The sequence below is a fragment of the Lacerta agilis genome, chromosome 13 (assembly GCF_009819535.1).
Source record: "Lacerta agilis isolate rLacAgi1 chromosome 13, rLacAgi1.pri, whole genome shotgun sequence".
NCBI classification, from domain to species: domain Eukaryota; kingdom Metazoa; phylum Chordata; class Lepidosauria; order Squamata; family Lacertidae; genus Lacerta; species Lacerta agilis.
In genome coordinates this window covers 28,058,319-28,079,634 of record NC_046324.1, presented here as the reverse complement: position 1 = coordinate 28,079,634, position 21,316 = coordinate 28,058,319, and the positions used below count along the sequence as shown (strand labels likewise).

Here is a 21,316-nt window from a genome sequence, read left to right as displayed (position 1 = left end):
CTTCCTTGCCCCTGAAAGCCCCTTCTTTTTCAGTGGGCAGCAGTTTCCCCTTTCCCTTTTTTCTAGTGTTGCCTTGGAGTAAGTGTAAGAAATCAAATATTGGAGCATAGCACTTACCAGATTAAAAAATATATTGCGTGACTTGCACCTTGTTAAAAGCATTTCTAGTCTGAATTCAAGCTGAACTAAAAAGTGCACTCCATATTTCTTTGTGTGCTTGCAGAATTAAAAGGTATATCTAGGAAGATACTGCTAGGATTATTAAAGTTGGAGTGACAGACATCTTAATGCTTTTCAGTACAGTAGGCAGAACTTTTTAATTCCTAGCAAATTAGTGTGGGTTGTATCCAAGTAAGTTTTACCCAGAGTAGACCCAGAGTAGAATGAATTGGGGGTCCATGCCCCGCAGAGAAGACATTGACTATGTGTCTTTGGAGGTCTAATTGCAGCCCTGTCCTTTTCAGGGAATTGGTGCAAGAGGAGGAAGAACAGTTGATGGAAGAAAGGAAAAAGAGGAAAGACGACAAGAAGAAGAAAGAAGCTGCTCAGAAAAAGGTGAGTCGGAGACTAAGGCTCTTAGTGGGTTGTGATGGCCACCAACTTTGTCAGCTTTGAAATGGGTTTAGAGTAGACATATGCGTGGAAGAGAAGGAGACTCTTGATGGCTACTAGTCATGATGGAACAGCAGGAGCATCTTATTGGCCACTGTGAGAAACAGGGTGCTTGACTGGACAGGAGCCCTTTGATCTGATCCAGCTTTAGGGCTCTTTTATGGGCCTAAAATCTATGTATTTGTGAACCTCGCATTGCACGTTTATCAGATGACTTTACCCTTTAATGCTGGGAGTTCTTTGCACATAGGGGGAGAAGCCTTCAACTTTAAAGGGGTCTGACTACAGTTTTATAGGGAGGAGGGGAGACAACCCTGCTTCATATTTATGTTGAGAAAGGATGCACATTCTGATAATGCCCTATAAGCTGACATTTTGTGCCCAGTGTTGGGAAAGCAAGTCTCTGATAATCATTAATTGGGTTGTTGTTGTTGTTTTTCAGGCCGCTGAACAAAAAAACAAAGGTGAGTTATTTTATGGCTATTGGCTTGGCATAACTTTGGTATGATTCCTCTTTGTCTGGCTTTGAATGTGCCTTTGCTGGGCTGGAGATTCTTCCATGAGAAAGCCTACGACCTGGCTTTTTAGTGATGAGGCCTTTTCTATTTGAGACACCATCTTTTTTCTTTCCAGAGGGGGGCATAATAGAATCCGCACACCTTTGAGCCTCCCCCAGCCCTTGTCCTGTTGAACACTGATGGATATGCTGGAAGAGATGAGCAAAGAGCTTTGAAATAGGAGAGGAGGAAAGTGCATGGAAGAGAAATTCCTCCCCCCTCCCCACCCTATGCATTAACTCAGCCCTCCGGCTGTTTTGGGACTACAATTCCCATCATCTCTGATCACTGGTCCTGTTAGCTAGGGATGATGGGAGTTGTAGTCCCAAAACATCTGGAGGGCCGAGTTTGGGGATGCCTGCCTTAACTCTTGTAATTCAAAGCCCTTTCCTAGTTGTTTGAGGATGGAGAGCAAAGTCCCCCTCTCCAGACCCATTGGTCCTCCTTAGATACCAGATATTGCTACACATTTTGAATTCCTGCATTCTGTCTAAAAGCAGGAAATTTGGAACAGCATCCAAGGATGTCCACCTGCTTGCACAGTGGAAATCTGCATGTGCATTGTAGCTTCTGGTTTCTTTGATTTCCCCTCCTGCACCCCCCATGCACTCAAAAAATTTCTCTGGGGGGTCCCCAAAACTCCAGAGCAGATTTTTTTGGGTGTGGATGGAGCTTCAGGGGAGGAATGGAAGGAGAAGTCCCATTGCAAAGGCAGACGCATTCTCATGCTATGTTGGCTCTCACTTTTGGTTTTGGTTTTTGGGGGGCCGGGGGGGGGTTAAAACTGTATCCTGTACTTAAATTTCTCTCGTTAGGAGATATTTCCAAGATAGTACTGCAGATGCAGATTGCACAAATACATTTGCTCTGCAAATCTTTTGTTGAACAGATTGATTTTTTTTATCTAATGTTTTGTTTCAGATTGCATTAAGTGCAAAACAGAGGAAAAGAGGGATTTGGGGGGCAGTTATAAGGCTTTAAAAAGGCTTCCTTTCTTTTGATTGAATTTTGCTTTTCTCATGAGTGAAACTGGCTAAGAGTCCTATTGGCATCATAAGGGTACTCTGAGTAGTATCTTCCAAAATATTAGGCACCTTAGATTGATTAGGAAACAAAAGCTTCAGTGCACTCTAAACTTAGTACTGTATACTTAAGAATGGTGCATTTTGAATAATAGGCCAATTTGCTTCAGTTAATGGTGTCAGACACACGTGCCCAGGTTGGATAAAGTTTTTTGTTTTTTTTTAAGAATTAAAGGTGCCTCTTTAACTTAAAAAAGCAATAATAGCCTGGTTTAAAAGAAAAAGAAATCTGATCCCATATAAGTCAGTCTTTTTGGTGGAATTACTTTAATAAATGTGCATAGGATTCAGCTTTAGCTTGCAAGTAAGTGATCTTGCTTAGTCTACTTAACATGTGTACAGATGGGTAAACCAAAGACTATTGTTTTCAAGTGGTTATAATTTTGCAGTGCAATGCTAATATGGGCAGTATTGCAACAAATTCTGGATTTTGCTTCTTGGCTTGTAATTAAGGTCCTGCTTAATTACAGACTGCAATGCTTTAAACATTATAGTGCCTAGTCAGTATAGATTTTGTTCAGGAAGTATGTATACATTTTGAAATTGGAAACCTGATTGAAGACTGCAAGCCACAGGCAGGCGCAGGAATGCTTTTCAATAACGATTTCTGGGAACCACAGGAGGGGAGAGTGCTCTAGCTCTCAAATTCTGCTTGCAGGTTTCCCATAGGCATCTGGTTGGCCACTGTGAGAACAGGATGCTGGACTAGATGGGCCCATTTGGCATGATCTAGTGGGCTCTTGATGTTCTTAGGGGGTCTTGTCTGTCCCATAGCTAGGTCTGTGGCACCCACCCTACTTTCAGCAGACCCTCAATCGGCCTTTTGCCATCTTTAGGATTGCTCTGACAATCACTTAAATTAGTCTTTCTTAAGGTTTAAATAAATCTACCCTACTGGAGCCTGGTGGCATGTTTCATTTGTTTGTTCCAGTTGTAATGGATGAATCAGAATTGTAGAGTTGGAAGGGACCCCAAGAATCTTCTTGTTCAGGGGTCGGCAGCCTAAGGCCAATGGGCCACAAGCGGCCCACAGGGGCCGTTTAACTGGCCCCGAACCGCCCACTCGGCGAGTCCCCACATGCTGCACTAAATCGGTGCAGCACGGCACAGGGACTTGCTTCTGCGGTGCTGGAAATCGCATCAGTGCAGATGCTGGAAATCGCAGGCATGCACACTATCCAGCCCACGGAGGGTTCTCCGCTGGAGTGAACCAGCCCAGGCAAGGTAAACCTTGCCAACCCCTGCTCCACAACCTCCTGAGGGAGACCATTCCACTGTGGAACACCTCTTACTGTCAGAAAGTCCCCCCCCCCATGTTTAATCAGGATCTCCTTTCTTGTCATTTGAAGCCTTTGGTTTGAGTTGTGTGACAGCCCTTGAGATATTTGAAGATAGCTATCACATCTCCTCTCAGTAAACATACCCAGCTCCTTCAACATTTCCCCATAAGGCTTGATTTCCAGACCCTTGATCATCTTGGTTGCCCTCCTGTGTGCACATTCCAGCTTGTCAACGTCTTCCTTAAATCAAAACTTGCTTTCCTATAAAGTAGTAGAAAGTGCCCCTTTTCTTATTGAAACTAAAGTTGGTTTCCTTTCACATCAGAACTCCCATAAAATCTTGCACACTCTTAACTGTGCTTTGGTGAGCCATTGCTGTTTATCTGTGAAAGGGCAGGTATTTCCTGTCAAAAGTCCCCACCTTGCCTCATTTCCTGTTCCTTCTCATGGCTCTAGGGGAGTCAACTGCAGCTATCCATCCTCCCCAGGGGCCTCCATTGGAACTTTTGCGTTTTGCATGTCTCATCTTGGTGATATGAAAGCCACATGTGCCCTTTAGCACCCCCAGACTGGCAGCTCAGTGAGGCACTCGAAAGGAAAGTACACTGCTATGTTTGTAAGTGACGGTGAAAGCAGAGAGGTCTAAATGCAGCCTGCTTCGTGCCAGAAAAAGGAGTGAAACCAACACTTGCAGGGTGGTTCTTCAGCTAGTGAAACTGTTTCCTGTCTGCAATGAAGATGTTAAAGCAACTGTAGTTTTGTTTTCATGCCTAAGTTAGGACTTGAGAGAAGAGTTCTACTCACTAGCCCTGTAAAACTATACCCTTCCAGCAGTCAAGTGATGTTTATGCAGCACATTGGATGTGCTTCTTCTAATCTCTACTATAGAGTTTTAAAAAATTAAGACAAACAAGGCCTATACTTGTTGAAAACATGTTCTTTGCTCATCTTCCTTGCTGTTAAGTTTTGAGGCAAGTCAGGGGCTGCACAACTGCTTTAAAGTTTCTGTTTAGTCCTAAGAAATCTTCCAAGGAGAAGTGGGAAATTGAATGGTTTTCTTATGAAAATTAACTGAAGCATGCAAGTGTGTGAGCCTGGGTTGAATTGGAGACAAACAAGGCAATTAAAATCACTTATCTCTAGTAACTCGGAAATACATTGGTAATTGTACATGAAGCTCACCCCTCAAGTCTGCCTTTCCTCCATCCTTCTTTTTTGCTTTTTCTTTCTCCTTTCTGACTACCAACATTGAGTTCCTCCTGGTGCCTGTTTCTCCATGAGATTTGTCCAGGCCAAACTCTTTCCCAGAGATGCTCAAGCCAGCTGTTTATTCTGTTCCTAACCCCTTCACTCTAAGCCACTAGGGTGCTCCATCATTCCCATCATCCCAGTGGTTCCATTGCCACTGGGGAAGGGGAGGGTTTTCCAGCAAGAGCAGAAGCCACTTAGTCTGTCATGTATATAAAGCATACAGTCGAACCTCAGAATTTGAACATAACCCATTCCGGAAGACCATTCGACTTCCGAAATGTTCGGGTTCTGAGGCACAGCTTCCGATTGGTTTCAAGAGCTTCTTGCACTCAAGCGGAAGCCACGTTGGACGTTTGAGTTCTGAGGAACATTCCGGGTTTTTGGCGTTCAGGAGCCAAAACGTTCAAAAACAGAGCCCTTCAAAAATCGAGGATTGACTGTACAGCTAAAGCCTTTTTAAACCCCTTGTGTAAGTTCTATGTTTTAGAAGTCTTTTTGAGAACAAACAATTGTGTGTTTTGTTGAATAAATATTTGTTGTTGTTTTTAATGGTCTCCTAAAGCAATTTACTAACATCTGCTCTTCCTCCCTCTTCTCTCACCTCCCCCTCCTCCGTCAAACATCTTGCTTTGGGCAAGTGCAGTGCCGGAACCTGCCAAGCCCAGTGTCAATCAGCTATTACCTGCCACCTCCACTGCCGGCACAACCACAGCAACCAGCAGTGTTGGTGGCAATAATAATGCCAAGAGGGCTTTGGTCAGTAGTCAGCAGCAGCAGCAGCAGCAGCAGTCATCATCGTCGTCCTTGCCTCGCTACCCGCCTCGCGAAGTCCCTCCGCGGTTCCGGCACCATGAGCAGAAGCAACTCTTGAAGCGAGGGCAGCCACTGCCGGGGATTGCTGCAACCCTGGGGGCGGCATCTAAACTGCTGAACGGCCAGTCCGAAGGGAGCCCAGTAACAAGCGAGCAACCTGCAGCGGGTGGCGAAGGGCAGAGCAGCAGCAAAAAGCAAACAGGTGAGGAGGCGGCGAAGACCTCCCAATGAAAGGGACAAGTGCCTGTAAACTCTCTGGCTCACCTGGCAGGGGGGGCTGGACGCCTTGGAGGAAGGCCCAACCCAGCTCTTTTCCATGCTCCTTAAGACCCATTTCTAAATGTCACAACTCTGCAGAAACCGGGTGTTCTTTTCCTGTGCTTCATGCCAAGACTGCAGCTGCAGAACCTGCCAAGGCACAACACATGGTCTCTCTGCCCTCAGCTTTGTTACCAGCCTTTCCACACTTGGGGGGAGTGGAGCGGGCAGGAGGAATACACTTGCTGGCGTCAGTTCTTCCTTCACACTTGTGACCAGAGGATCGCTAGAGAGTTTCTCAACTTAAGAATATAGGACTGTTCTCAATGTAGGAGGAAGGTTGGTGCACCCATTGTGTGACTTAACATTTTGAAGAGGAGCATAATGGGGGCACATGCTTTCTATATGCCAGCAGTTTACTCTCAGAGTGATAAGAGGCTGGATGCTAAGAAGTCTGCACGGACAGCAAGCCGTTGTCGGCACTTTGTCAGATTATCAGAGTGACCAGAGAGGTGAATGAATCTGGAGCCCTGAGCAGGGATGAGTTGACCATTGCGAGACCACAGCACACCAGAGAAGGCCACAATAGTCTAAGCAAGAGAGCTCCAGAGCTTGGCCAGAGTTCTTAACAAGAGGGAAGGGCCAAGCTGAGCTCCATAGCCAAGGTGCTCTCCCACCATTCTACTAGCTGCACTTCAGCTATCAGTGGGATGTGGTGAGATGCCTCTCCTGTAGATCTTAATGTATGGGGAAGGGGGAGAGAAAGTCATTTTAGGTACTGGGGCTCATTTCATATGTGGAATATATGGTCATACCTTTGCCTGCCCTTTTGCTAAGAATATTGCAAGTACCTAAGCCATGTACTTTTGCAACATCTTGTGGTCCTAGTTTTCCAGAATTCTGGAGAGTCTTCTTGCCTCTGTTTCTTTGCTCACTATACTGAATCTTTTCTTTTTTGCTGTACCATTTACAACAATGATGACGATATCTTGTCTCCTCCTCCTCCTCCTCCTCCTCCTCCTCCTCCTCCTAGATCTGAACCACAGCACACTAGGATCCCATTATGAGAACTCTCAGTGGGGAACAGTCTCTTCCAGTGGTGACTCCAGCACAAACTGGGATAAAGTTATTGTAGACGGCTCAGACAAGGAGGCATGGCCCTCAATCACCGGCAGTGACGTGGAGCTGGCTTCAGAATGTACGGACACTGACTGTGCTTCTGCCTCGAGTTCTGGGTCAGAGAGGAACCTCGTCACTATGGCTTCAAGGGGCCCTGGCAGTGAAGTGAATGGCTTGCGGAACGGCGGCAGCAGCCACTGTCCTCAGGCCAAGTTTGTCAACAGTAGCAACAGCAATAACGTGGGCAACGGGAGCGTTGGCAGATCATGGGGCATGTCCCTCGGCTCCCTCGTGAGCTCCTGCTCGCCGATGCCCGCCGATGCTCCTAACGGCATGTCGGAAAGTAGCAACAATAGAATGAACACTTGGAGCGCGCTCAACTCATCCAATGGAGGATTAAATCCCAGCACTTTGAATTCCAACGGCCACCGCAGTGCCTGGCCTGTCTTGGAGAACAATGGGCATGCCCTGAAAGGGCCCGGAGGAAGCGGTAGCTGCAGCACAGGTTTAGGTCAGATGGCGAACAATCAGAGTATGAACTCGTCCAGCCTTGGCGGCTCCTGGGCCAGCCTCCAGGAAAACTGTGATCCCCAAGCGAATGGTACAAGGAAGGCTTCGCGGAGTGGGCAGCCTCAGAGCCTTAACCCCGAAGTGAATGGACCAAATAATAATAACACTACTAACTTTATGACCTCTAGTTTACCAAACCCTGCTGGTTCGATGCAGGTGACTGAACCGGCAAGTAGTAATACAGGGCCTGGGGCCTGGTGCGTGAGTGCCAAGAGCAGTCGGCCTCAGCCCCAGGCCTCCTCTCCAGTAATAAGCAGCACTTCCGTTTCTCACCTGAGCAATGGTGAAGCAAAAAATGGTGGAACTCCCAGTACTCTGTGGGGCACCTACAGCCCTGCTTACTCCGGAGACACCTGCTCAAACAGCCAAGCCAATAGCGACACTGTGAATGCAAACCTAATGCAGCCTGGGCTCAGCGGGACCAGCAGCACTAACTTTGAAATCAATGGGGAGAAAGGAGCAGGGGCGTGGGAGGCGGCAGGCGGGGGGGCCAGTGCCCAGAATGTGGTGTGGGGGGGTGGGATTGGAATGGGCTCTGGAGGAGGAGGCTGTGGCCGGAGGGGTCCTGCCCAAAGCACCACCTTAGCCGACGGAGAGTGGAACAAACTTCCAAGCAGCCCCCACACCTCCAAGGGCGGCAGTGGGAACGTTAAGAAGTTTACAAACATGCGGAAATCATCTGAGGAGGAGAGTGCCGCAGTCGACATCCAGAGTTTTGCAGCAATTCAGAATGTGGAGCAGAACGGTGGGTGGACGAAAAGCAGTATTGCGGATAGTGACGGCAGTACCGAGAGCCCTGAGGAAAGATCTGCCGCGGAAGGGGCGAACCGCGAAAGGAGGAAAGCTGACCAGCACGCGTTGCTCCAAAGCATAGTGAACAGGACAGATCTGGACCCCCGGGTCCTTTCCAATTCTGGTTGGGGACAGACTCCAATCAAACAAAACACTGCCTGGGACACAGAGGTTTCCTCAAGAGGGGAGAAGAAGGCTGATAATGGGACGGAGGCCTGGAGGGGCTGCGTGGCCCAAGCCTGCGGCTCAGGGGGCCTCACGGAGAGGTCCAGCCTGCATGGCAACAACGCTCCATCCAGCCAGGGTTGGGGCGATCCAAAGTCTGCTACAAGGTGGGGGGACTCCAAAGTCTCCGGCACCCAGGGGGGGTGGGAAGAGGGCTCTGCTTCCACTGCACAGGCCAAGGGCAATCAATCATGGGGGAGCGGCAAAGAGGACAGGTGCTCATCATTGCAGTGGAGTGACCCAGACAAGCTCAAGCAGGGGTGGGGAGATGGGCAGAAGGCAAGCCCCGGGTGGGCGGCCCCAGCTGTCGACGGCTGGGGGGAGAACCTGAGAAGCAATCATTGGGGCGAGGTGAAGAAATCCAGTTCCGGCAGCAGCGATAGCGACAAGTCGACCTCTGGCTGGAAAGAGCCGGGCAAGTCCGGCACTGGGCACTGGGGGGGAGGCGGCAGCAACAATGCCAAGCCAACGAGCTGCACGGGATGGGAAGAGTCTGCCAAGCCAAGCCAAAGCCAGGGATGGGGAGAATCTCCTAAGCCAAGCCGCTCCCAGAGCTGGGGGGGAGAGGCACCCTCCAAGCCCCCTCCTTCCCCAGACTGGAACAAGCAACAAGAGGTGGGCTGCTGGGGGGCACCATCTGCGGCAGGCAAGCCGCCGGCTGCAGGATGGCTAGGAGGACCAATGCCGGCTGCAGCCAAGGAAGAGGAGCCCACCGGGTGGGAGGAGCCATCCCCCGAGTCCATTCGCCGCAAAATGGAGATTGACGATGGAACTTCTGCTTGGGGCGACCCGAGCAAGTACAACTACAAGAATGTGAACATGTGGAACAAGAACACACTGAACAGTGGCAGCGGCTGTTCAGACCAGCAGGCACAGTTACAGCAGCAAGGGCTTGCTTCAAGCGCTGTGAGCAGCATGGAGACTGGTGGCGGCAGTGGCAGCAGCTCTGGTAAGGCTCCATTTTCCATGATCTGCCCGGCTGAGGCAACCCTCAGGCTTTCCTTTGGGTGGGGGCGTGAGGGGGGAGGTTACTGGACTGTCTATTGAAAAGCGTTGGGGGTTTTTCGCTCAAAAAGCTAGCAGGAAGTCAAGAATATACCATGGCTTCCAGGTGTGGTTTGTCTGGAGAGAAACAAACCATCTTCCCACGTTCAGGTATCACAAGTGAGACTCTGGCTCATTTCCTGGTGGAGCAACAAGAGCAGGGCAGAAGCAACGCAAGCACTGTATTAGCTGCATTGCACAAGCATGCTGCTTATTTTTGTTTAACCATTGTTTGTTTTTAAGCTATGGTTTAAAGTTGGGTGCAAACCATGGTTTATAAAATTGTGTAGAGAAGTAGCCAGAAAATCATTCAGTGGTACACCTTAGCCTTGTCAAATCAATGAAAACTCACAGTTGTTGAAAGGTCCTGGGAGATTTGCAGACGGTTGTCTGATTTTGGTGTCTTGCCTTTCAAACAATACAAAGATACCACCACCAACCTTCAGGTGCCCTAGTCAATTCCTACTTGTATTTTGTTTTAATTGCAAGGAGCAAAATAAGAATTTATATCCTTGCCTGTGAATATTTTTGGGGGATGAACAAGTGCCACACACAGCATTTTTCTTGCTTATTGATCAACAGGCATTAATCATTAACACAACAAATGGGGCAACCCAGTCAAATGGGCAGGGTATAAATGTTGTTGTTGTTGTTGTTGTTATACGGTCATCTTTGCAGATCAGTTTGCATTGGTGGTAGGATAATGTGAGCTTTCCATTTGGTTATAGAACAGTTTTCCTCACAATGGAACTGAAATTGTTGCTAAAACGTCACTAAATTTTCCTTAAACAATCCAAAAGTTAGCCTAGCTATGTGTTGCCTGGCTTTGGGACAAGCTAATAACGTGACCCTCTTTTGAAAGGTTGGGGAGAGCCTCTTCCTGCTCCTGTTACTGTAGACAATGGCACATCAGCTTGGGGCAAGCCTGTTGATGCTGGTACGAACTGGGGAGAATCGGTCAGTGATGCTATGAGTGCCGGTAGCTGGGGGAACACATCTGCTGGGCAGCAGGCTCCTCATAAACCTGGTAAGTGCTTTTCTAGGTGGGCTGGAAGTGGAGAATTTCACTAGGGAAGTTGCCAGCTGTCAGGATCTGGGGGGTGCGGGGAACCAAGGGTGTGTTTGTTTGGAGAGCTGAATTAAGAAGGGAGGCCCTATGACTTGGGTCTGGGAGATCTGGATTCAGATTCCTCCTTCATCATTGGCTGCTGTTAGCTTGACTCTTGTTCTTTGTAAAATGTGAATAGCAGCTTCCCAGGTGATAGTGCTGCATAGTGGCTATAGTGAGGGGGTGAGGGGGTGTTGTATCTGATGAGCAAAGGGTGAATTCTTTTTTATTACAATCAGGACCTAAGTCTATGCAAGTTCCAGATGGCTGGTGTGGGGGTGACATGCCTTTGCCAGGAAGCCATCAGTCGAACTGGGAGGAAGAGGACGACGTTGAGATTGGGATGTGGAACAGCAACTCTGCCCAAGAAGCCAATGCCTCTCTACACTGGCCACCATACCCTAAAAAGATGCCTTCTAAGGTAACCGAGTTTAGCTGCAGAGCAAGACAGAGAAAAGCTCCCTCTACCTCTAAACTGCCTGAATCCTGTGCCCCATTAATGTCCTTTGTAGGTGTTGATCAGTAGCCATATATCTAATAATGAAGTTTCCATGCTGTTTGTGGTTACTTGTAGGGAACAATGAAAAATGGAAACAAGCAAGACGAAACGTGGATTAATCCATTTGTGAAACAGTTTGTGAATCTCGGCTTCCATGTAAGTCCTGAAGTGGGGAGTGCCTGGTAGGGCAAGGACTCATCCTGTGGCAATTCATTCTTTTTCCAGCCCCATTTCATATTGCCTGCTTTTTTCACGTTTTGCTAAGATGCACTCTGTGATCTTCTGTCTTGAAAGGCAGCCTGCCTGCCTGCCTTCCCTGCCTCATGAAAAGCAGAAGGGGTAGCCTGGAGTATACCAGTAAGCAGAGGCTGACTGTAATTATGCTCTTCTTGGTTATTCCTTTAGAGAGAGTCACCAGAAGAAATGATGCAGAGCAATAAGATGGATGTATCTGGAGGTAAGTGCAGACATGGGGTTGTGGTGCGATGAATGAAAGGTGACTCAAGATAGAAGGGGGGGGCAGAGTATCTCAGTGATAGAGCACTGGCTTGGCATGCAGAAGGCACCAGGTTCAATCCCCAAATGGCAGCCTCTTCTGGTAGGGCTGGGAAGGACTAGCCCCTACCAGTCCATTTAGATGGGCCAGTGATCTGTCTCGGTATAAAGACAACTTCCTATGTTCCTGTTTATTTGTGGTCTTTTAAAAATGGTGTGCATTTCTAGTCCAAATGGCTCAGGCCTTGTTAAAAAAAATCAGCAATCCCAGTTATAACTTGTGCCTAAAGCAAATGAAATGGAGCGTATTGTTGTCAAAAAAGACTCGGTTTCACCTGCGTTGTCTTCGCAGGAATTTCCTGTGCAAGGTTTGGACTGCTATTTTCATCCTGGCTGGGGCTGATGGGAGTTGCAGTCTGAAACAGCTGAAGGGTGTCAGGTTGGGGAAGGTTGCTTTAGGACAGGGGTGCCCAAACTTTAAAGAAGTGAACATGCGTGATGACCGGCCACAGTTGTTGAGCTGTTTTTTTGTGGGGTTTTTTAAGATTGGAGTTGGTGAGCTTTTACAATTTTACCCCAAAGTTGTTGAGCTTTTTAAAGGATTTTACCCAGGACATATATACTGCCTCAGGGGCCAGATTAAATTGCCCCCATAACGGACTTTGAACACGCCTGCTTTAGGAGAACTTTTTGTGCCCGTGGAGTTTAAGCAAGAGGCAGTGTTAGTCTTTCTGTCGAGATCCACTGTTCAGAGCAGGTGTGTGAGGATGCTTTCCCATCTCCCCTTAGGGATCTTGCCGGACAAACGGATGGAGATGGACAAGCACAGCCTGAATGCTGGAGAGTACAGCCGGGTGATAGGAAAAGGCCCTGGTGCCCGCCCTCAGATTTCCAAAGAGTCTTCCGTGGATCGAAATCCTTACTTTGATAAGGTGAGAGAGCCTGTCTCCTTCCAAGGGACAGTAAAAAAAAAATTGCTGCTGTACTCAATAAAATGATTGCTCCTGTCTTTATACATGCCATCCCAAAGGTTTCATTTAGCCTGAAAGGTGCCTATTCTAGGCTGCCCATCTCCAAATGTGTGAGTGGGAGACTGACTCTGGTGCCTGTAGAACCCAGAGAAGGGGAAGATTCTGAGGGACGCTGATGTGTCTTCACTGAAAATAGTTTGCAGGGTTGAGGGACTAAGTTCAGTGCATAAATGAAAGCCCAGCACCCTCCACCAGGAGCATCTAATGCTGTTGCTTTTGCTATGAGTCATAAGCCCTTAAGAGGGGGGTCTGCACTCCTCTTTTCTCAATCAGGGTGGGCATCTCAGGAAAGCATTTTCACTGCTGTTGTGCTTAATGTTTGATTTAGTGAATCGCTTTGAGTTCACCTCCCTCCAACAATGTGACTCATAAATATTATTATTAAATAGTCCACAAACTCATCCTTTTGGCTCAGGATTCCTGCTAGCGCAACAGGACTCCCCCTGCCCTGTGTCTGCCAAAAGGGCTTGGGAGGGTTGGGAAAAGCCCTACAATAGATTTTTTTTTGGGGGGGGGTCCATTGCACCAGCAGCCATTGATGGGACCCTGACTTCATGCTATGCTGAATACAACCCACTAGTAATTATTTTATCAATAATTTTAAAGTTTTCTTATTTTTTGCAAACTGCTTGGAGGTTTTCTTACAAATCGAACAGTGTATAAAATAAAAGAGTTTCTGCCATCTGCTTAGAGAACCATCTGGCTCTAGACTGCAGTGGCACTAACCACCTCTCTCCTGTTTTCTGACCTTTTCTCTCTACTCCGTTGATGCTGGACTTGTCTGCCTCTTCCTGTCCGTCTATCCGTCCTGCTGCTTGGCTTGCTGTCCAATCCTTGCTCCTTCAACTTGTCTGCCCAACCAGGATGGCCTTGTTGTAGCAGACGATTCCCAGAACATGCAGTTTATGTCCAATCAGAACGTGAAGTTTCCCCCTTCAAACAGTGCACTACCTAACCAGGCCCTTGGCTCCCTAACAGGGCTGGGTATGCAAAACTTGAATTCTGTTAGACAGGTAAGGCTGCGAGCATCCTCTTTACATGGTGTTTCAACAAAGCCATTGGGTACTTCCTCAGATTTTAGCATGCTGTCTCAGCCCCCTTGATTTACAGACATTTAGAGAAGATGAATGGCAGCGTAAACCTTTTGGTCCTCTTCCAGTTAGTGCACACATGGTTTTTAAAAACCTGCAACCCTCTAGATCAGTGTATCCCAAACTTAGAATAATCATGTGCCCCGTTTTGCAAGTTTAGTCTTACTGGCAAACCCCTTCTGGGGCAAAGTTAATTTGTGGGTATTTTTCATAATTATATTTTATCTTGACTAGAGCAAATTCTTTAGTGTACCCTTAGAAAACCTTTCGCATACCACACTTTGGGAAACACTGCTCTAGATGCATATTTCTCGTAGCCTCTCCTGATCAGATATCTTTCAGGCAGGAGAATCTTCTGTCATCCTCTAGATCAGGTTTTCCAGATTCGTCCTTGATGCCAAACAAGGTGTGTGTGGGCTGCTGTTGTGCTTGCTTGCTTCCCTCCCCCAGGGTTAAGTCATCTGCATGGTGTTGTAAAAACAGCCATGGTCAGAGAGCACCTTCCTTCCTTCCTTTTCATTTGTCTCTTTACGCCATTTCTTTAAATGTGCCTGTTACTCTCCTCTGCTTCTCATTCGTAGTTTCTTTTTAACTTCTCTAGCCTCCAACCACTGTCCGCGTATTTGCAATAGCATATGGAGAATTGAAGGCAGCAGAGAATCATAGATTCATAGATACCCCAAGGGTCATCTAGTCCAACTCCCTGCAGTGCAGGAACCAGACTCTTGGGTGGACAGGGCTTGTGTTTACAGCCCCATCTGAGGGCCATGTGTGCCTATTTTTGCAAGCACAGGCTTAGCCTTTGTGTTATGGTTGTTGTTGGCATGTTCACTTTAGTCCAGAAAGGGTGGTTGGGGTGAGAAGAGAAGCAGCTGTGCCACTGCAGTGTGTCTTGGGGGCTCCCTTCTTCCTTCAGGTCATCCCCCTCATTGGCCAAGGATCCTGTCACTGGTGAAGGACCTGGTGGGTTCCCAGTGTCTCCTTCTGTGGCAGATAGATTTATCATACTGACTGGAGCTCCATTGTGGTGCTGTAGCTTGAGCTATAGGTTTAAGACGGTGTTTCAAACTACAGTTCCCATCATCTCTGACCACTGGTCTTGCCAGCTAGGAATGATGGGTTTTGTAATCCACAAAAAAGCTGGAGACCCAAGTTTGGGAAACACTGGTGTTAAGACATGGAAGAGCCTGATTTAAATTTCCCCTGATCTTTGAAAGTTCGCTAGCTGGTTTAGGCAAATCCCAATCCCTACACTTGAACCTACAACCCACTTCCATTGTGAGGACAGTGCTTATGTGCCCACACACCTAGGCAGTGCTTTTTTCTGGAGGGACGCAGTGGTACGCATACCCTTAAACATTTTTGTGAGTCTTAAGATTGGCCTCATTGGCAGTATTTTAATATGAGTAGGAAAATGAGAGTGCCCCTAAACATTTTTTTTTTTAGAGAAAAGCACTGCACTAGGCATGCTTCCCTCAGCTACTTGCAGGAGTGCTAGGATGGAGGCATTCTTTTTTGCTTCCAAGCAAAAGAGTTTCAGGGTCTACTAAGAGTCAGGGATATAAGAATGTCAAAAGAGCTCTGCAGCAGTTGCAGCCTCAGTGGCCAACCAGATGCCCCAGTGGGAGGAAGCCCACAAATTAGCTCTCTCGGTAGAATTCAGAAGGAGATGGAAACTCGGTCTTACTCTCTGGTTTCAGGGTGATGCTTGTTTGCTTTAACGTACGTCTCAGCTGCAAGCTCACCATCTTAGAAATGTCGCCTTCCTACCAAAATAGCACTAGGCTGAACAGTGGTCCCTTTCCTTACATGTGCTGAATGCAACACTTAAGGGCAATGCAAGAAGCAGCTTCAGTAGCTGGCAGACCATAATTTCTGTCACTCCTGACTTAAGCTGCCACTTTATGGTGACATGCTCCTGCTTCTGTCTTGGGAGAGGGTGGGAACAGCTGCTCAGCCCTCTTTTTACGTTCTCTCTGCAGAATGGCAACCCCAGTATGTTTGGAAATCTAGCAGCACAGCCCCGGAGTATGCAGCCGTCTCCAGCACAGCCTCTTAACTCATCTCAGCCTAATCCACGCGCTCAAGTGCCTCCTCCATTGCTCTCCCCTCAGGTGAGGCTTGTGAAAGAGAAGGCCTGGCCTGATGTTGGGTGGGTGAGTGTGCTAGTTTTGTAAAGGCATTCCTCGCTTCAAAAATGATGGCTGCCAGGCTTGGTCCCAATAGCACCTGCCCTGGTACAAGCAATCTCAAGTCACATTCTCCACCTCCCTCTTCTCCCTTCCACATCCCATTACAAGACTCCCCTCCCCCCAAAAAAAAGTTTTAAAAGAGCTAAGTAAAGGGCCTCCAAGCCAAGTAAGGCTGCCAGGATCTGCTGGGGCAGCTCTTTCTGCTTGTGGTGAGAAGGTGTTGGTTGCATGTCTTTCCTAGCCAACTTCCAACCTTCATATCATTGTCATGCTTTTCTCTGCTTTGTAGGTTCCCGTATCCTTGCTGAAGTATGCACCAAACAACGGGGGTCTGAATCCACTCTTTGGCCCGCAACAGGTAGCCATGTTGAACCAACTCTCCCAGCTCAACCAGCTTTCCCAGATCTCCCAGTTACAAGTAAGTGAGACACTTCCTCCGCCAACTTTGCTTAGAAAGTGCTCATCCTCCCTGACTCTGCCCTGACTTCTTCCTGACTTTTTGCAGCGATTGCTGGCCCAGCAGAGGAAAGTGCCGAGCCAGAGAAACATGTCCTCTGCTGTGGGTGGCAGCCGCCAGGAGCAGCAGCAGCAGCAGCAACAACAGGTAGGGTTTGGGAAACCTTTTTTGTTTTCTCTTCCATTTTTAATATTGGTTCTGCCTTCTCTTGACCTGAATTGATCAGGAAAGATCAGGTTGAATTGGGTCTTTCTCCGCTGACCCATACGTTATCCCCTTCTTCACAAATCTCTTGTTGCCAGTTCAGGGCTGTTTGCCTGAGAACTGGAATATTTCACGGGAACAGTGGACAGCCCTTTGCAAAAGCTAGGATGCACTTAGCAACGCACCTTGGCAAAATAGGTGAATCATCTGTTGTGGAAGAACTAGCTCACTTCTTAATCTTAACCTCAGGATTGTGGGTTTGAGCCGCACGTTGGGCAAAAGATCCCTGCACTGCAGGATCACTCCAGAGTGGCTGGGGAATCCCAGCCAGATGGGCGGGGTATAAATTGTTGTTGTTTGTTGTTGTTGTCCCTTCCAACTCCAGGATTCTATGATTCTCCTATTTTCCATCCTGCTGCCTTCATACATGGCCAAAGGAGTGTCTCTTTTTTTCCTCTCTCTCTCTCTCTCTCTCTCTCTCTCTCTCTCTCTCCTGCATAAAGTTATTCTAAAGGTTGTTCTAATCAGACCACTTTATTTCAAAGAACAAGTGCAAGTTCACCACCTGTGTTTTGCAGCCCAGATCAAGGACTCACTTTGCTTAAATATTGTACGTTAACGGTGACCATTTTGCAGATTGAAAAGAAGATAGGTTTTATTTGCAAATAACAAAATTATTTTAACATCTATTACCAACAATACATAGACAACATTATTTAAGATTTCATCCATATTGTGCATTCAAGTCATGTTGGTTGTGTGTGTTTTATGAATCATCTCTGCTGCTCTGTTTGACTGTTATAAGAATGATTATTACGGCCTTTTTCACTGGATGCTTAAGCCAATTCCACTTTTGTGCACAGGTTGTAAGGGCAGAAAGTCTATAGAACATACGACCCACTAGGCTGAATTAGAAGTTTAGGATGCTGCTTTGGACAGAGTCAGGCCATCCAGCTCAGTACTGTGTACAACACTGACTGGCAGTAATGGCTCTCCAGGATTTCAAACGGGGGGATCTACCTGGGAATGCTGCCAGGGATTGAACTTGGGACCTTCTGCACACACTGAGCAGCTCAGGTGCTGATAACACCAAGGTCGCAGGTTCGATCCTTGCATATTCATGCATTGCAGGGGGTTGGACTAGATGGTCCTGAGGGTCCCTTCAAGCTCTACAGTTCCAAGATTCTATAGCTGCCTGCTATATATGCTGTGGCTTCTGTTTCACAGCTACAGTGGAGCCACTTCCTAGTTGTGCAGGTCTCAGACAGGACATCTGTCTCAAATCCATTTCCCCCCTCTCTCTGCTTGAAGAGTCGCGCTCTCAATATGCAGCAACAGATGATGCAACAGTCTTGTCAGCTGGATCCAAACCTACTCATGAAGCAGCAGCAGCAGCAGCAGCAGCTGCTCCCATCCCAACAGCAGCTCCATCATTCCACCATGAAGTCTTTCGTGGAGAACGTTGTGCCCCACGCCAACCCAGAGCTGCAGAAAGGGCCGTCACAAATCAATGCATTCAGCAACTTTCCCATAGGTGAGTGTCCTCTCCGTCTCGTCTGATGGCTAATCTGCATCAGGTGACCAAGGCTGTGAGCTGGGTCAGTGCTTGGTCTTAGCCTCTCTCAAAAGAGAGCCAATGGCTGCCTGGCTAAGCCTCTTGTCTCTGATTCTGCAGCCAGCAATAACAATCCTGCTAGTCGGTTACCAAGCTTTCTTTTGCTGCCTGACTTCACCAGATTAAAGACATAAGTATGTTTATGTATTGGGAACTCCTCAATGGAAGCCCCCGTTTAGGATCCTCAAAGGAAACAGGATTCCCAGTTGCAAGTGAATGTATAATTTAACAGGTTTTCCATTCAATCAACTGCTTTGATAGGCAGAATTCAATATTTTAGTGTGGCAGCACCCACACTGGAACTCCCTGCCTCTTGACGTCAGGCCAGCGGCTGCTAGAAACATTTTTGTTTAGAAAAGCCTACCCCAAGCTTTAGAACGTTGGTGTGAGCTTTAATCTGTATTTAGCCTATGGTTATTTTAACTTGTTTGAAAAAGTCTAAAATTTACTGTTGTTAATTCCTTCTTCTTGATAAATGTTAGAAATTGAATAAATAGAATTGTTTCCTCCCAAGATTCAGTTTGAATTGCACTCTTAGTTTGAGGCTTAATTGCTAGAGTCTTCTGAACAGTGTTCCGTCTTGCTGTTTAAGAGCTTCTGCTTCTGTTTTGCTGAGGGACAGTCTCCCAGCTCAAAAAAATCACAATCCCTCTTTTGGGACCTGAGTACAGCAGCAGCACACTTCTCGCTTGTGGTTCTCAGCAGCTGGTATTCATAGTGAATCCTGCCTCTTGACAGTGAAGGTAGCAGAGGCCTGTTTTATTCAGACTGCTATGCTTAGCTGAACTGGAGTCCAGGGAGTGACTGCCCCCAATGCTGCATTCTTGGGAGGCATTTTGGTGTGGGGTGATCTGTCTTATATAGATCAGTCCATCTGTTGGCTCTTGTAACCCAATTTCTTTGATGCAGGAGTGAACTCAAACTTGAATGTAAATATGGACTTGGGCAGTATTAAGGAGCCACAGTCCCGGCTGAGAAAATGGATGACTGTGGACAGTATTTCTGCTAACACATCGTTGGATCAAAATGCCAGCAAAAACGGTGAGTGAAATGCAAGGGGGGGTGAGCAAAGAGGGCCCCAAACACTGTCTTCCAGGTGCAAAGAGCACCTCCTGAAGATGGGTGCTGCAGAGAGAAGGGGTGTAATTGTGGATGTTCATTGTGAAAGGTGGCAGTAAAGCTTTTGTACCGTACACCCTTTTATTCTGACTAAAGCAGGCTTCCTCAAACTCGGCCCTCCAGATGTTTTTGGCCTGCAACTCCCATGATCCCTAGCTAGCAGGACCAGTGGTCAGGGATGATGGGAATTGTAGTCTCAAAACATCTGGAGGGCCGAGTTTGAGGAAGCCTGAAGTATGCAAATCGGTACAATACCTAAAAGGTTGCATATTTTGGATGCTTCTTTTTCTGAAATTAAGAGTTGATGTAGCTCTCAACCCCCCCCCCAAAAAAAAATGCTTTGAGGTTTTTGCAAAATGTGAAGAGAGTGGAGAGAAGAGAGAGGAGTGGGCTGTAAGTAGGCAGAGGAAATGGACTTGGGGCTACACGAGGGCAAAATGTAATGTAGGGTGTCAAAGCTGCCTCCCGAGGGCCTTCTGGCGGTTCCCTCACTGCGAGAAGTGAGGTTACAGGGAACCAGGCAGACGGCCTTCTCAGTAGTGGCACCTGCCCTGTGGAATATCCTCCCATCAGATGTCAAGGAAATAAACAACTATCTGACATTTAGAAGACATCTGAAGGCAGTCTTGATTAGGGAAGTTTTTAATGTTTGATCTTTGATTGTGTTTTTATTATCCTGTTGGAAGCCGCCCCGAGTGGCTGGGGAAACCCAGCCAGATGGGTGGGTTAGAAATTTATTATTATTATTATTATTATTATTATTATTATTATTATTTCCCCAGCCACTCTGGGCGGCTCCTTGCATGGTTATTTTCTCAGAGAGGCCATTGCATGGTTTGAAGCACAATCCCACAGTCATACTGGAGTGTCTTTTTTTGGTTGCCAAAGAAAGCCGGTGGTCTTGGGAATTTGCAGCAGTTGCCTGCCAGATTCTGCCCATGCAGGCACATCTCATTCGCCTTGGCTGCCAGCCATAGCTAATTTAGAGGAGAACAATGACCTTACCCTGGACCAGGATGACACCTGGGTGCAAGTGGGGATGTGACCTGCTGCATCTTGGCAGGGACTGGAGGACTACTTCTGGCTTAACTCAGAATGATGTTCTGAGCTGTGGGTGTAAAGGAAGGGGTTAATCTGGTGGTGGTTGTTGGAAGCTCAGTGGCCAAACTGATCAGCAGTCTCCTCTCTTCCAGGTGCTATTTCAAGTGGCTTTAGGTTGGAGGAAACTCCCTTTGTTCCCTACGACTTCATGAACAGCAGTAACTCACCAGCCAGCCCTCCTGGATCGATTGGGGACGGCTGGCCACGTGCCAAATCGCCTAACGGTTCTAGCAGTGTCAATTGGCCACCAGGTGGGTGACTTGCATCAGTCTGTTCCCCCAAGATTTGGGGCTTGGGGCACAGGAAACCCAAGTTCTTCCCTTTTTGGGTGGGGGAAGGTGGGGGAAGCAACTGGTTGAAGGGGGACTTGAGAAGTCTTTAGGGAAGAGTAGAGGAGTTCAGCTACGTGCCTTCTCTGGCTGTGACAATAAATTGCGGACCTGAGAGGCAGCTGGAAATACTAGTTTTGTGCTAGGAAGTTCTACAAGTTAAGTTTGTGAGTGTGGGGAGGACATGCATGTGATCTTGCAGCTGGGAAGGGGACTACGAAGGTGTTCCTAAGAGGACGCATTTCTCTCCAAACTTTGAAAGAACTCCGGGGAAAGCCCAAATATTTTTCTGAGAATTATTGGAGAAGCACCAGTCCCATTGTGAGTTGAAGTGGATCCCCCATCCTTGCCCTTCCCCTGCAGTCTGAAATAACAGCCTTGGCCCCACCGGCACCATGTGTGGTGATCAGCTGCTCAGCATTCACTCGGAGGCTGAATTGGGCCCAATAGTTCTCCCATGGAATAAGCTCAG

General features: G+C 47.5%; 1 protein-coding gene across 3 annotated transcripts in view; it reads left to right on the top strand.

Annotated features, from left to right (window-relative positions):
- TNRC6A (trinucleotide repeat containing adaptor 6A) overlaps positions 1 to 21,316 on the top strand; it is a 39,892-nt gene that overhangs the window by 12,921 nt on the left and 5,655 nt on the right. Inside the window, exons 3-18 of one of the 3 annotated variants that reach the window (XM_033166989.1) lie at positions 465 to 555; positions 1,055 to 1,076; positions 5,426 to 5,797; positions 6,887 to 9,508; positions 10,466 to 10,630; positions 10,951 to 11,132; positions 11,286 to 11,366; positions 11,616 to 11,667; positions 12,495 to 12,637; positions 13,600 to 13,749; positions 15,810 to 15,941; positions 16,309 to 16,437; positions 16,525 to 16,616; positions 17,988 to 18,214; positions 19,205 to 19,336; positions 20,608 to 20,766. In XM_033166989.1, coding sequence (XP_033022880.1) covers positions 465 to 555; positions 1,055 to 1,076; positions 5,426 to 5,797; positions 6,887 to 9,508; positions 10,466 to 10,630; positions 10,951 to 11,132; positions 11,286 to 11,366; positions 11,616 to 11,667; positions 12,495 to 12,637; positions 13,600 to 13,749; positions 15,810 to 15,941; positions 16,309 to 16,437; positions 16,525 to 16,616; positions 17,988 to 18,214; positions 19,205 to 19,336; positions 20,608 to 20,766 — 4,751 coding nt within the window. Of the gene's footprint in view, positions 1 to 464; positions 556 to 1,054; positions 1,077 to 5,425; positions 5,798 to 6,886; positions 9,509 to 10,465; positions 10,631 to 10,950; positions 11,133 to 11,285; positions 11,367 to 11,615; positions 11,668 to 12,494; positions 12,638 to 13,599; positions 13,750 to 15,809; positions 15,942 to 16,308; positions 16,438 to 16,524; positions 16,624 to 17,987; positions 18,215 to 19,204; positions 19,337 to 20,607; positions 20,767 to 21,316 lie in introns of all 3 variants that reach the window. The other 2 variants (XM_033166988.1, XM_033166990.1) reach the window with 2 other exon arrangements.